The sequence below is a fragment of the Cynocephalus volans genome, chromosome 2, assembly GCF_027409185.1.
Source record: "Cynocephalus volans isolate mCynVol1 chromosome 2, mCynVol1.pri, whole genome shotgun sequence".
In the NCBI taxonomy this organism is placed as follows: domain Eukaryota; kingdom Metazoa; phylum Chordata; class Mammalia; order Dermoptera; family Cynocephalidae; genus Cynocephalus; species Cynocephalus volans.
This window is the reverse complement of record NC_084461.1, coordinates 170,774,878-170,788,849: the sequence shown is the minus strand read 5'-3', so window position 1 is coordinate 170,788,849 and position 13,972 is coordinate 170,774,878. Positions and strand designations below refer to the sequence as shown.

Here is a 13,972-nt window from a genome sequence, read left to right as displayed (position 1 = left end):
CAAGTTTCCAGAGAGTCAGGAAAAAGTTAACACTGTAAGTCAAAGGATCTAAATGGAATATTTCAAGAGGACAACATGGAGGACAGTGATAAGGCAAGTACGATGAGGAAACTATCCATTGGGTATAGAAATGGTGAAATTACTAGTGACATTAGTCAGCTATTTCAGTAGAGTAATAAAGGCAGATGCCAGAGCTGGAATGTGTTAGGATGAGTTGGAGATAAGAAAATTACTACAAGAAGTCCGGATAAACCTTGTAAGAGGATTAGCAAGGTGGTGGTAGGGGCATGTGGGATCTAGGATTGAAGGTTGGATATTTCATACAGGAGAGACTTGAGCTTGTTTAAATATCAAAAGGAAGCTTCCAGTTGACATAGATTAATTCAGTTTGTGGGAGTATTAGGGAGATAACATGAGATGGGAGAGGGAACAGAATCCCAAATGCGCATAAGGGGATAGTATCAGCAGTGGGATGTCTCTTCTTACATAACAAGAGAACACAGACATCTGGATAGGTTTGTCCAAGTTCTTTGAACATTTGTCCATTAGTGTTTCCTTTTTCGTATTAATTTGAAAGAGTGCCATATTGTAAGGATATTACTTCCACCTTTTATTATTAAGTTGTATACATTTCTGGAGTTTTGCTGCTTCTTAATTTTAATTAATATGTGATTTATGACATATAAAAGTTTCCATTATTTCTACCTTGTTTATTTTATCTAATGTCCCTTTACAGTTTTTGCATGTGGTATTCTGCATAGCATGAACTTCAACTTCTTCAAAATATATAAAAATATTCTTCAATAATATTTTCCAAGACAGTCTTGATTTTTTTCCCCTCACTTTTGAAGTTTTAATGCATCTGATATCATATTTGTATTGGTGTTAGACAAGAAGTACAAATCAATGCCCAGCCCACCTCCACCACCACCACCTCCGTGGCTGTCTCTAATTGGTACATGATGTTCAACCTCCAGGTTTTAGTCCCAAGTGCATAACAAGTTGTGTAACTCCATCAAAGAACACTTCCTTGTGCTGCATCAAAACTGCCCATCTGTGTGTTAGGTCCTTCCTCCTCTCAGGGGAAGCAAGGACGAAGATCAGCACTCATCTTTCCTCATGCATATGAGCCCCTCTTTCTACCAAAACCATTCAGAATGTTCCCTGGGTATATATTTTTGATGACTTTACTCATTTCTCAGATTACAGGTATGTCTTACTCTTTTTATCAGGGTTTTCTCATTATACTATGACATAATATCTCTTTAGTCACAAACTACATTGTAAATGATAAAAACCTTGTGTGCATTGGTGATTTTGCTGAGAACATAGCTTGGACTAAGTTATGGCTAATCGTGACATTCTTTAATTCTATGTAATGCCATATCACTCTTAAACACTGTGACCCACACTGAGAAGGAGGAAGGAGTAGGTATTTACTGAATACCTATAGCATTAGCGGGCACTGTACTAGCCATTAGCCGCTTTGTGTGTTAAAATGTTTAAAATTCGATTTTAATATCTCCACTTTACAAATAAGATAAATGAGACATATTCATAGTTCGGAAAGGTAAGATATGCTACTTGTGGTCACACAGCTAATGAACTGGTAAAACTTTCATTCAAATGAGAACATATCCCAAAAAGTCTATGCTATCTGCTCTTTATTGCTCTTTAAGGGCTACACCTTCATTAAGCAGGGCTCACTCACAATGACCACCAATGTGATAGGACATGAATAGAAGAATCCATGTAGCCCTCTAAACTTTAACAAGCCAAAGCTTTATTCTTAGCTATGGGATTTAAGACTTCAAATGCAAATGTCTCTGGAAGAGAAAATTGGGTAATTTACACTGAAACAGGCCACTCCTGTGCAGGCAGGCAGAATCCAGAGACAGGCAGGAGGAGAATAAAGCCACAAAGATAAAAAATGCAGAGCAAGGTGAAAATATGGGAGAAGCCAAGGGGCTCTCACTTCCCTGCCTCCTTTCAATTTTGCTTCTATTTTCCTTATTTGTAAATATCAGTCTCAATTTCCTCACCTATGAAGTGGGGATGACATTTCACAGTGTAGCTGTACATGGCTGCTAATTGGGAGCAAGTGAATTGTATGAGAACAAGTCTGGTTTTTGGTCACAGTGGATGAATGTTAATGTCAGGTGGATTTTTCCCCTTGTGTTTCCTTTTAGAAAAAGTAATCCTTGGAGTAGAGGATCAAAAACTGGTTCGTCCTAAAAGGCTTCCTCTGATACAGAAGCGAGATGTTGGACATACCCATGGTTATGACATACCGGTACAGGTTTTGATTTAGTAAATAAGATGTCTTCCTTTCACAGGCATGTAGAATGCCTCTGGCTCCAACCAGAAGCAAATAGAAGAACAGAGTCTCAATTTTTCTGAGGACTCAGCTTACAGCACGTGCTTGGTGTTAAGCACTCCCTCGATGGCTCAGGAAACAAAAAAGAGCAAAGTTCAGGTTTTAGGAGGTGCCACTTTCAGTTTTCCAGTTTATGTGAGAAGTTTCACCAACAGCTTTCCAGGCTGATTTAAAGCAACCTCAGTTGTTCTGAGCTCGTGCCCATGGAATGTAATCTCCAGAGTTTTGCTCTCTCGGAGATCTGATGTGCAGATTTATTTGCTAGACAGATTCTGTAGCAAAGTTGGACAACTTTCTCAGGAACAAAAAGACCTGCTTGGCCTATTCTTTAGAAGGGTATTTATTCAGGTTTTAAACTTTAAAAATATTTAAAATATTATTTTCAGAAGTAATGAATATTTATTGTAGAACGTAACTAATGTACCTAAGAGGAAACAAGATTCTAAATTAGGTTATTCTCAATTCCCACTGTAGTAAGACTTTAGATGAATGTTCTTAGAGATTTATCATTAGGCACCTGCATTTTAAGCTCTCTTTAATTTGGCTCACAAAGAATACTGACAGGTACATTGCCCCAACAAATCTTTCCCAATGCAATCACTTTTCTTCCCTTTACCATGAGAGCAGCCAGTTTTCCAGGCTCTCACTTGTTAGGTTTCTTGGTCATGTGAACGATACATTTCAACTTTCCAAATGGTCCCATTGAGACCTCTTTCTCATGACTTGAGATGATTTTTAAAAAGCAACTCTCCATTCCCTCTCATTTGGAAATAATGCCTAACTATTTTTCTCCAATAATCACAAATAACTTTTGCTTTGATCTCCAGCTCTTTTCTCACTTTCTCAAACCTTTGTATTGGTTGAAGGTTGGTGCTCAGTTAAGGGGACATAACCAGCTTTTTACCACCTACTGTGCAGAAGCTGGTGGGCTCTTCTGGCATCTATTATAGTAACACTTAATCAAGATTGATACTAAAAGTCCATCATAGATATAATGGGGGCAGAAAATATAGAATATGAGCCTGGAGCATAATATAGTGCCAAAAACTGCTTAAACAAACAAACAAAATAAAAACCCTAAACCCATACTGATGGGGGCATGCCAAAAGAACTCAGGAGCAGACTGAAATAGCTCCAGTGGCCAAAGGTGGCATAACTTGAACAACAAAATAAATAACATAGTTTTGGATGATAACACGAAGTATAAATTAGTGTCAATGAGCCCGTAGTGATATGGATTGAATGGACTGAATAAATAAATAAATGAGAGAGAAGGGACAAATATCCCATACAGAAGAATCAAATAATTTATGTAGGTACTTTCCTATTCTGATAGTGAAGCAAAGATCCCCACCCCTTAAGGGTGGCCTGTGCATTGTGACTTAATTCCAAAAAGTACTGTGTAGAAGGGGTAAAAAGAGTAACTTTACAGAGGAGGAAGCTGACAAATGCCATCTGAGCCAGATTATCAAGGTTAACATCACCAGTGAGAATTCATGTTGGTAGTATGTATTCTGGATATAATGTGATAAAATGGCACTTTCTTTTGTGGTTTTCACCTCAAAATCCATATCCCAATCTAACCATGAGAAAAACAGAAAAAAAAAATTGATAGACATCTTACAAAATACCTAATAAGTACTCAAAAATGTCAAGGTCATCAAAAATAAGGAAAACTTGGGAAATATGTCACAGTCTTGAAGAGGCTAAGAAGACCTGACAACTGAATGTAATGTGGTATTCACAGGATGGGATTCTGGAAGAATGAAAGGACATTAAGCAAAAACTAAGGAAATCTGAATAATCTGGACTTCAATTAATAATATATGAATCTTGGTTCGTTAGTTGTGTCAAATACACCATTGAATTGTAAGATGTTAACAACAGGGAAATCTGGGTACAAGTACATGTAAACTCTGTACTATCTTTCCAACTTTTCTGTAAATTTAAAATGACTCAATTTAAAAGTAAAACTATTTATTAGAAACCAATATTAGCAGCAAGATTAAAAATAGTATTATGCTTGACAATATTGACAATGATTTCTTAACATTAATTAATATAAAATCCATATTCACATATTCAAAATTTTATTTTAAAAGTCTTGTTTTCTTCCTGTTACATGCACATCCATATATACACAGACATGCACCTACACATATACCCCATCCTGTGATAAAATGTGACCCAAGCTTTCTTATTTGATTAAACATCCACTTTCTTGCCTATCCGCCTGTGAATTGTTTCTTTATTATGAAGATCTAATTTTTTTATTGAACTTGCAATCAAAAAGTTCCCAACTAATGCACAGCTCACATTCAACAAATACAAAGCTCCCTTCTCCCTACCTCTTAGTGGCTCCTCTTCACATCTTGTTAGCACTGGCACATTTAAACAAACCGGAAACCTGGGCTCATTCTTGATTCTTCTCATTTACCTCCTCCGTTAAACAATCACTAAGGCTTGTAGAGTCTATATAGCATGTAAACATCTTATGAAATTATCTACTTCTCTTTATTCCTCTGTTCAAATCACCCACATTCCATCAACAGCCTTCGAATTGTTTCCCCGTCTATAGTACTGATTTTTGCTGTCCTATTATCTGTAATAGGTAAGCCCTTCTAAAACACTGTGCTTTCTTCTGCATGTTTCTGCCTAAACCTTTTGCTGCTCTTAGCTCTTAGGAAAAGGTTCAAATCCTTAATTTACTAGGCTGTGCATGATTTAGCTCCTTCCTATCTACCCATCTTATATTCAACTTGCACTGGATTTTCCAGCAACATTGAATCCCTCTCTGTTCCTCAAGTATGTCAAGATCCTTCCTACCTCAGGGCCTTTGCATGTGCTCTTGCTTGTCTCTGACTCCTCCTTTTAATATCCCTGGCACAGTCCTTGCATTTCTCCTATTATGATGTGTATGACTCTCCAACAAATGTGCTTAGCTGTCTGGTTTTCTTCTTTGACAAGCTGGGGCTCCATGAGGACAGGCACCACCATCTTTTGCACCATTGTATTTTCCATATTATCACTGTGCCTGAAATACCAGCTGTCAAATAAATGAATGAACAACAAACTTAAAAGAAATGTGCAATGAATACAACCGACAAATATAAGCCTTAAATTATAAAAAATCTTCATGAATGATAAAGGAAATACCACAAAAGAAAATGGTGAAAGGACGTGAATTAGAAAGTCATATAAAAAGTATAAATAAATAAATAAACAAGAGAAATATCAATGCAAATGGTCATCAAAGAAAACAACTTGTCACAATAATTTATAATTTCACTGTTTAAAAGAATTTTAGTAATGATAATATCTATTATTGGTAAGAAGGCAAGGAAACAGGAACTACTATAGATTGCTGGTGAAGTTCTGAATTTATTCTATCTTTCATTAGGATATTTTGGCAATATTTATCAAAAGCATTATATTTTTGCACATCATTGACAATGCAACGCTAACTACATTGAACACCTGAACAAAATTTCTGATAATAGATGTAATTAAATAAATGAAGTTTCATGCACATTGTGATTTGCAGCCATAAAACAATGCTATAAGAAAAATTATTAGAATAGAAAATAATCATAATTTATTGTAAAGTAAAACTGTAGACTATAAAACAGTATGTGCAAACTTGTTAAAAAGACAAACAGAGGATGTGTGGAGGGGAGATGACGCATGGACACAAGGTAACTGTATATCCCTGGCTGAGGGTAAACTAGGCATTTTCCATTTTATATTATTTTATAACTAGGGGGAAAAAGCCCTTTGAAATTCTTTTTTTTTTTTTTTTTTTGGCAGCTGGCCAGTAAGAGTATCTGAACCCTTGACTATGGAATTATAACACCAAGTTCTAACCAACTGAGCTAACTGGCCAGTCCCCTTTCGAAAATTGTTATTAAAAGTGTGTAATATCCTCATTATAATATTAGCTCTCTTTAAATTCAGCTCTATCAGTATGAGTATTGATCATTTTGCTGGAAAGGATCGCTGGGTAGACTGTGGGAAATAGATAACCTCCCTCTCCTCCCACCATCCCACCCAGCCCCCCCACACACTAAATGACCTCAGGTTTAAGTCACATGAGGAATTTCGTTTTTTAGGAAGCTTATGAAGAAGAATTGCTGTATGAAATAAGACTAAATAGAAAAATCTTAATACTTCATCTTCTAAGATCAAGGTAAGTTCTATTGTGATTCAATACCTTACAGATTTAATACTCTGTGGAATCCCAGTTTTCATAAAAACTACTGATAAAGTGAATTCCTCGACATTGTCAATTATGAATAATCTGAATTCTTCCTCTTCAAATAAAAGCTCTTCACATATAATCCCATTGCATCTCAGAAGCTTAAAGACAATGATAGACACTGTTCTCCAGTTCTTAAATTAATCTTTAAATTACTCCAGTTCCTGAATTAACCCCAAATTATTCAGGGTACTAGGAGTTCTTTGAGCTTCATACAGTTTTTTTTAAGAGGAGGGTTAATACATTACTACTTTGTATTACCGATTTGTGAATCAGTGGAGCAAAAGAAATCTGAAAAACATGGTTTTTTAAAGCAGCTTCTGAGTTATTTAAAATAGATATCAAATCAAGTTCTATTGGAGAGTAAGCTAAGAACTGGGGGGAGTTTCCTTTATCAAGACATCACATGTAGCTAAGTAATTCTAATACCTTTAACTTTCTTCATTCACCCTCTCTAAAACCACCTGTTGTTGCTGTTGTTTAATTTCCATTGTTTTTCTTTGGGCCACTTCTACATGTTTGTTTGTTTGTTTTGTGACCGGTAAGGGGGTCGCAACCCTTGGCTTGGTGTTGCCCGCACCGCCCTCAGCCAGTGAGCGCACCGGCCATCCCTATATAGGATCCGAACCCGCAGCCTTGGCGCTCCCAGCGCCGCACTCTCCCAAGTGAGCCACGGGGTCGGCCCTACATGTTTTAATCACTCTGTCTCAGAGCCCCAAAAGTTAAAAGCGTGAGGAATTGTGAAATGCTAAGTAGAATGCCAAAAAACTGAGACTGGTCAATTAGCTAAAAACAAACCAACAAGAAACCCCTCGCTTCACTCTGAATATAAAATAAACCTAATACCACAACCATATTGATAATATATTCAGACTGAATATTTGGACATTTCCAGCAAAAAGGAAGCTGACACTTAATGAGCAATTTTTATATGTGTTTCCTCAAAGTTATTTCTTAATTTCTACAATTTCTATATGAATGCAGGTATTGTTTAATTTCTATTTTGCTGAGGAAGAATCATAGGTGCACTGCAACTATTAAAACTTGTCCAAGGTCACAATGCTCATAAGCACATGATGCTGCTGATACTCTGACTTAGAAATGCCTGCTTTCAAAATTACACCAGTCTGCCTATGCCTCCAGTAGCCAATCTTTTTACATTAGCCATTGTTTGATTCTGATAATTGGCCTGGAGTGATAATGTTAGAGAATTGTGCACACGCAAAGCAGTTTAACATGATAGGCAACACTGCCCCCTTCCCTCAGCGCCACCAAGTAAATAAATTTAGTGCTGTTAACAAAAGAGGATCACTAGATCTACTAAAGAGGAAAAGGGAGACTTTATTGTCCAGGAAAGATACAATCTGTAGACTGGGGAAATGCAACCTCTGGCAAGATCAAATGTATGCACTCCACCAAGGGAGGGAGAAGACTGGTGTCTGTAGCTCCCTGGATCAGGTTTACATGCACGTTCAGTGATCTTGGAGAAAAGCTATGAGTATGTATGGAAACGGCTATATGTGTGCACAGTGAGTGAACGTGTACGTAATCGTAAGGGAAAATGTGTGCTACTGCACAGGCTCCACAGGCTGGCCAGGGCTGGCTCTGATGTGGCCCCTCTAATCTGGAGGTTATCCATGGAGTCTGTCTAATTGGACTCACTGTGGGCCCTCAGGAAGGAGAAGGGAAGCACAGGTGTCCTGCAAAGACAGGTGAGGAGGTTTTCCAGTCACAGCAGATTAGGCTGCTTTTTCTTAGTTACAGAAAAGAAAAACTACATAACAGTAATATGCACACTTGCAAGCTGGGAGCTACAGGTCTGCCCTTTCCCTCCTGCCCAGCCCCTTGGTTCTGTTTACAATTTGAATGTCTCATTTAACCACAATGAGTCCATTTTGGTTTTTTTGTCTGTCCTTTGAGGTACATTTTAACACCGCATACCTGGAGCCTCCCAAATTCGTGATTATGTTAGCTTCCTAAAACGAGTTGAGAAGTGTTTTCTCCTCTTCTGATCTCTAAAAGATGTTATTGCTTTTAAAAATGAATTCACAAATTCACAAATGAAACTACCTGTACTTTGAGGATTTTTTGGTGTGTGTGTTTGGGAAGGAGGTTTTATAACAAATTCAACTTCATTAATAGAAGGTTATTCAGATTTTCTATTTCATTTTGTGTCAGTTTGAAATTATAATTTTCAAGGAAAATGTCTATTTCATCTAAGTTACCACATTTTTGGCATAAAGTGTTTCATAATATTGTTTTTAAACTTTTTTTTATTTAATTATTTTAAAAGCATAGCTTTAGGAAGCAGAAGTTCCTAGATATTGGTCATTCATTTATATAGTTTCAGTTTCCAGTGTTTGTAAGATAATATCTACCTTGCAGTGTTTTTTTTTTTTAATTGATTCATTTATTTTTATTGAAACAAAATCGATTACACATACTTTGGGGATACAGAATTAATTTTCAGTACTGTGTACAATATGTGATGATCAAATCAGGATAATCAGCATATCCATCATCACAGAATGTAATCGTTCTTTGTGTCCATTAACTAATTTCTCCCTAACGCCCCTTCCCCTCCTTCTTTCCCACCTGTAGTAACCACAGTTCTGCTTCTTCTGAAAGTTCAGTGTAGTCTAGTATCTGTAGTGATTAACCGCTTCAATTTCCAATATTGGTAATTTGAGTTCTCCCTCTTTTTTCTTGACCAGTCTAAAAGTATTTATCAATTTGCTGATCTTTTCAAATAACTAAAATTTAGTTTCGTTAACTATTGCTAATTTATTTATTTCACTGGTCCCTTCTGTTATTTTTATTTATTTATTTATTTATTTATTTATTTATTTAATTTTCTTTTGTCGATATACATTGTGGCTGATTATTGCTCCCCATCACCAAAACCTCCCTCCCTTCTCCCTCCTCCCTCCCCCAACAATGTCCTTTCTGTTTGCTTGTCGTATCAACTTCAAATAATTGTGGTTGTTATATCTTCTCCCCCCCCACCCCCGGTTTGTGTGTGTGTGTGTGTGTGTGTATGTGTGTGTGTGTGTGTGTGTGTGTGTGTGTGTGTGTGTGTGTGTGTGTGAATTTATATATTAATTTTTAGCTCCCACCAATAAGTGAGAACATGTGGTATTTCTCTTTCTGTGCCTGACTTGTTTCACTTAATAGAACCTTCTGTTATTTTTATTATTTTCTTTATTCTACTTTAAAGCTTACTTTTTTCTTCTTATAGAAATGTTTAATGTCTTCTTTTATAAATTTTTTAGGTAATTAAATCATGACATTTTCCTCAAGTATTAATTTATATACATTTCAAAAATCTTGATATGTTGAATTTTATTAATATTTATTTCAAAATATTTTTTCATTTCCTTTGGAATTTCTTCTTTGATGCATGGATTATTTTAGAGTGTGCTATTAATTTCCAACGTTTGTGTTTTTTTAACGTATCTTTGTGTCAATAATTTTTGTATTTTGAAGTTTGTTACCTGATATTAATATAGCTCATCCAGCCTTCTTATGTTTACTATTTGCATAATGTACTATTTTTCATTAATTTTCTTTTCATATATCAGTATCTTTACATTTAAAATGTCTTGGAAAATGGCAATTAGTTGGGTCCTAATTTTTAATAAATTTGGATAAACTCTGATTTTTAAATGGAATATTTAGTCTATTAATATTAAATGTTATGAGTGATATGGCTGGATATGACATTTCATTTCTGTTTGTTTCTTCTGTTATTTATTCCACTGGTTTTTCTTTCCTGCCTTTTAATATTTGGATTCCTTATTATTTATTCTTTTTTTTGTTTTTTAACCTACTGGCTTTTTATTAATCTACTGGCTTTTTAGCAGTAACTGTCTGCATTAGTTTTAACTTTTGTTTTAGAGTTTACAACATATATTTACAATTAATTATTAACAGATATCATTTACATTTAACATAATATCGTTTTATGTGAAATGTAAAAACGTTGCTATCATATAAGTCCTATTACCGTAACAACTTCTTTATGCTAAGTTGTTATATAAATACACAACTATATACATCATTAACTCCATGATGCATAGTTATAATTCTGGCACTAAACATTCATATGCATGTTAAAGAAATTAAGAGAATATATGATATTTTAGTTTATTCAATTATTTACTATTTTTTATTTTACCATTCTTTGTTAGAGGTTCAGTTTTTCATCTGCTGTCATTCCCTTCAGCCTGAAGATCTTCCTTTACTAACTTTTGTAGTACAGATCTGCTGGCAAAATTTAACTTAGCTTTTTTCTACTTAAAAAGATCTTTATTTTGCCTTCACTACTGAAGGCTATTTTTGCTGGATGTAAATTTCAGGGTTGACAGATTTTCCATCTCTTTTAGCATAAGAGGATGATTGATGTTGAAATCCTCTCTTCTGGCCTACTTAGATGCTAATGAAATGTTCGTGATCATTTGAATTTCTGTTCCCCAGTACATGTTACATTGTGCTTTTTTGCTGCTTTCAAGATTATGTCTTTGTATTTGATACTCTGTAATCTCACAGTGATGTGCAAAGCTGTAATTTTCTTCTTATATATCCTGTTTGATGTTTGCCAAATTTCTTGAAATTGTAATTAAAGTCTTTCCAAATTGGTAAATTTTCAACTATTACTATTCCATTTTTTCTCTGCCACAGCTTTCTTCACTTTCTAGAACTCCAATTATAGTATGTTAATCTTTTTGGTATAATCTACATGTCTCTGAAGTTCTGCTCTATTTGTTTTTTCTTTCTCTTCTTCAAGTTGGGTAATTTCTATTAATATTTCATTGGGTTTATTCACTCTTTTCTTTATCAATTTTATTCTTATTTTAACCACATCAATTGAACTTTTTATTTAGGATATTTTCAATTATAAATTTTTATTTTTTGAAAAATGTAATTTCCATTTATTTTTTGAGGTTTCGTATCTTCACACATTTCAAGTTTGTTGTTGTTGTTGTTGTTGTTTTACTTCATTGAGCATAGTCAAAATACCTGCTTTAAAATCCTGGTATATTATTTCAACTTCTGGCTTAACTGTGGTAGGTCTCTACTGATTATCTTTTCTCTGGACAATATTTCAAATTTTCATCTTTCTTCACACATGGTATAATTTGGATTATGTACTGAACAATTTGAGTGCTATGTGGAAGAGACTCTGGGTTTTGTAATGTTCTGCTGAAGAGTTCTGATACTTTTATTTTATTGGGGAATTGACTTTGTTGGACTCAAACTGTGAACTCTTTTAGGTGGTGGCTCAAATTTTAATTCAGTTATTTTATTCTTAGCAGGGCTACTTTTAGTCTGTCCTTCATATAATTCTGAGTGTGAGCCTATGTTTGTTTACAGAAATGAGGATTTTCTCATCTCTGTCTTTTTTATTTTCGTGATTACTGTATATACTCCTCCAACTGTGATTCCCCCAGACTCTGTTCTGTGGGTTTTCATATCAGAAAGACTGTGATTTCCTAGTAGAGCTTTAGCCATTTTCTACATGGCAGACGTTAGCCTGATTTCAAGCTAAAAGCTGTACACATGGAAAATTCACCTCTTGCTGTGTCTTCTTCAGTGTGTTGGCAGCTTTCCAGAGTCTGTCTCCTCTTACTCCATACCCAGATCCTTTACATACTTGCTTTTTTGTATGCTGTGCAGAATTAAATTATTATATATGAACTGTTGTGTCTGATAGTATCATATTCAGTCACAGCAAGAGTGAAATTCTGTATTTAGCTCATTTTGAACATTAGTTCAGCATTTATTTATTGAATACTCTTAATATTTCAAACACTGTTTTAGGAACCAGAGAGACACAAAAAGTGGGGGGAAAAAAGTCCCTCCTTTTCTAAGGTAGTTCACAGGTAATCTTGAAGATTAACATGATGATACATTAGGGGTGAGCAAATGATAGTTGGTGGGCCAAATTGGGCGTATTTTTTATTTGTGTATGCCCCTCAACCTAAGAAGGATTTTTAAATGTTAGAATATTTGCAGTGAAAACAAACAATCAAAAAAAAAAAAAAAGAACCTGTAACAGAGACCATAAGTGTACTGCATAGCCTGAAGTATTTATGATCTTGGTCTTTACAGAAAAGGTTTGCTGACCCCTATAATACATGATTAAAATGTGGTAAACATGAAAATGGAGATCTTTGGAGGTGTGAAATACACATAGAGGAAGGAATCTCAAAATCTGCCTGGTGGAGTCAAGAAGGAAGTGTGTTTTTTGAAGCACTTCTAGAAGTTGGTCATGTGGGGGGTGGGGTCAAGTAGTGGCCAGGTAGTCCAAAGGGAGGTGATGAAAAAAAAATAATTCGATGGTACTTGTTAAAGCATGGTAAGACAACTTTATTCAGGACCATCACAACAGGTGTAGGGACCACTACAACAATCAGTGGGGGGTAGAAATTGGACTCAACTCCAAGTACAGCATAGGCAAGTGGGAATTTATGGCCAAGGAGCAGTGTGGGACCAGTGGATGGAAATTACAAAGGAAACATCAAGGGTAAGGGGAATTCTGGTTAAACTGACCTGACAGTATTCTGCTGAAAACAGACCAGGGTGATCAGACATCACCTGGGGGATAGTGGAGGATTAGGAACCTGATCAGATACAGAGGATGATAAGAATTCAAGGGCAGGAGGTTCAAGCTAAATGGACTTAGCTGGGTTCTTTAGCTAAAAGTGGATTTTATAAGGAAGTGCACAGAGGGACTTAGGAGAAGGTTTAGAAGTTTAACTAAAGTATGGCCAAGCAAAGAATCTTTATCATCTCTCACAGACATGTTTTCTTAAATTGTGAGGCATCTTGAAGTCTGTGGATGTTAACAACTATTTTCCTCTAATTTGGTAAAAATCCTTTATCATGCTTACTCTTGTATCATTCAAGTAGTTACTGAAATGTTAAATCAGTCTTAAATCAGGAATAGCATGGACAAACAGCACTGTGTGTATATTTGTGTGTGTTATTTCTTAACTTACAAATAAAAATTTCATATATTTGTGATGTACAACATGATGTTTTAAAATATGTACATACATTGTGGAGTGGCTAAACTGAGCTAATTAATACATGCATTACTTCATATACTTATCATTTGTGTGTGTGTAAGTGCATGTAGAGAAAACACTTAAAATCTACTCTGTTAGCAATTTTTAAGTATACAATATTATTAACTATAGTCACCATGTTGTACATGAGATCTCTTGAACTTACTCCTGTCTAACTGAAACAGCACTTTTTATAGAACATAATTTTTATTGTTTGTTCTAAATCATTTATTATAGTTATGTGAACATTTTCACCATATATTACAGGCT

The 13,972-nt window shown here is 35.3% G+C and overlaps 1 protein-coding gene across 1 annotated transcript in view; it reads left to right on the top strand.

Moving 5' to 3' along the window:
- The first annotated feature begins 1,157 nt into the window (after positions 1 to 1,157).
- ADAM7 (ADAM metallopeptidase domain 7) overlaps positions 1,158 to 13,972 on the top strand; it is a 73,309-nt gene continuing 60,494 nt past the window's right edge. Inside the window, exons 1-3 of the mRNA XM_063087708.1 lie at positions 1,158 to 1,209; positions 2,190 to 2,293; positions 6,487 to 6,563. Of these exons, the coding sequence (XP_062943778.1) occupies positions 1,158 to 1,209; positions 2,190 to 2,293; positions 6,487 to 6,563 (233 nt within the window). The remainder of the gene's footprint in view (positions 1,210 to 2,189; positions 2,294 to 6,486; positions 6,564 to 13,972) is intronic.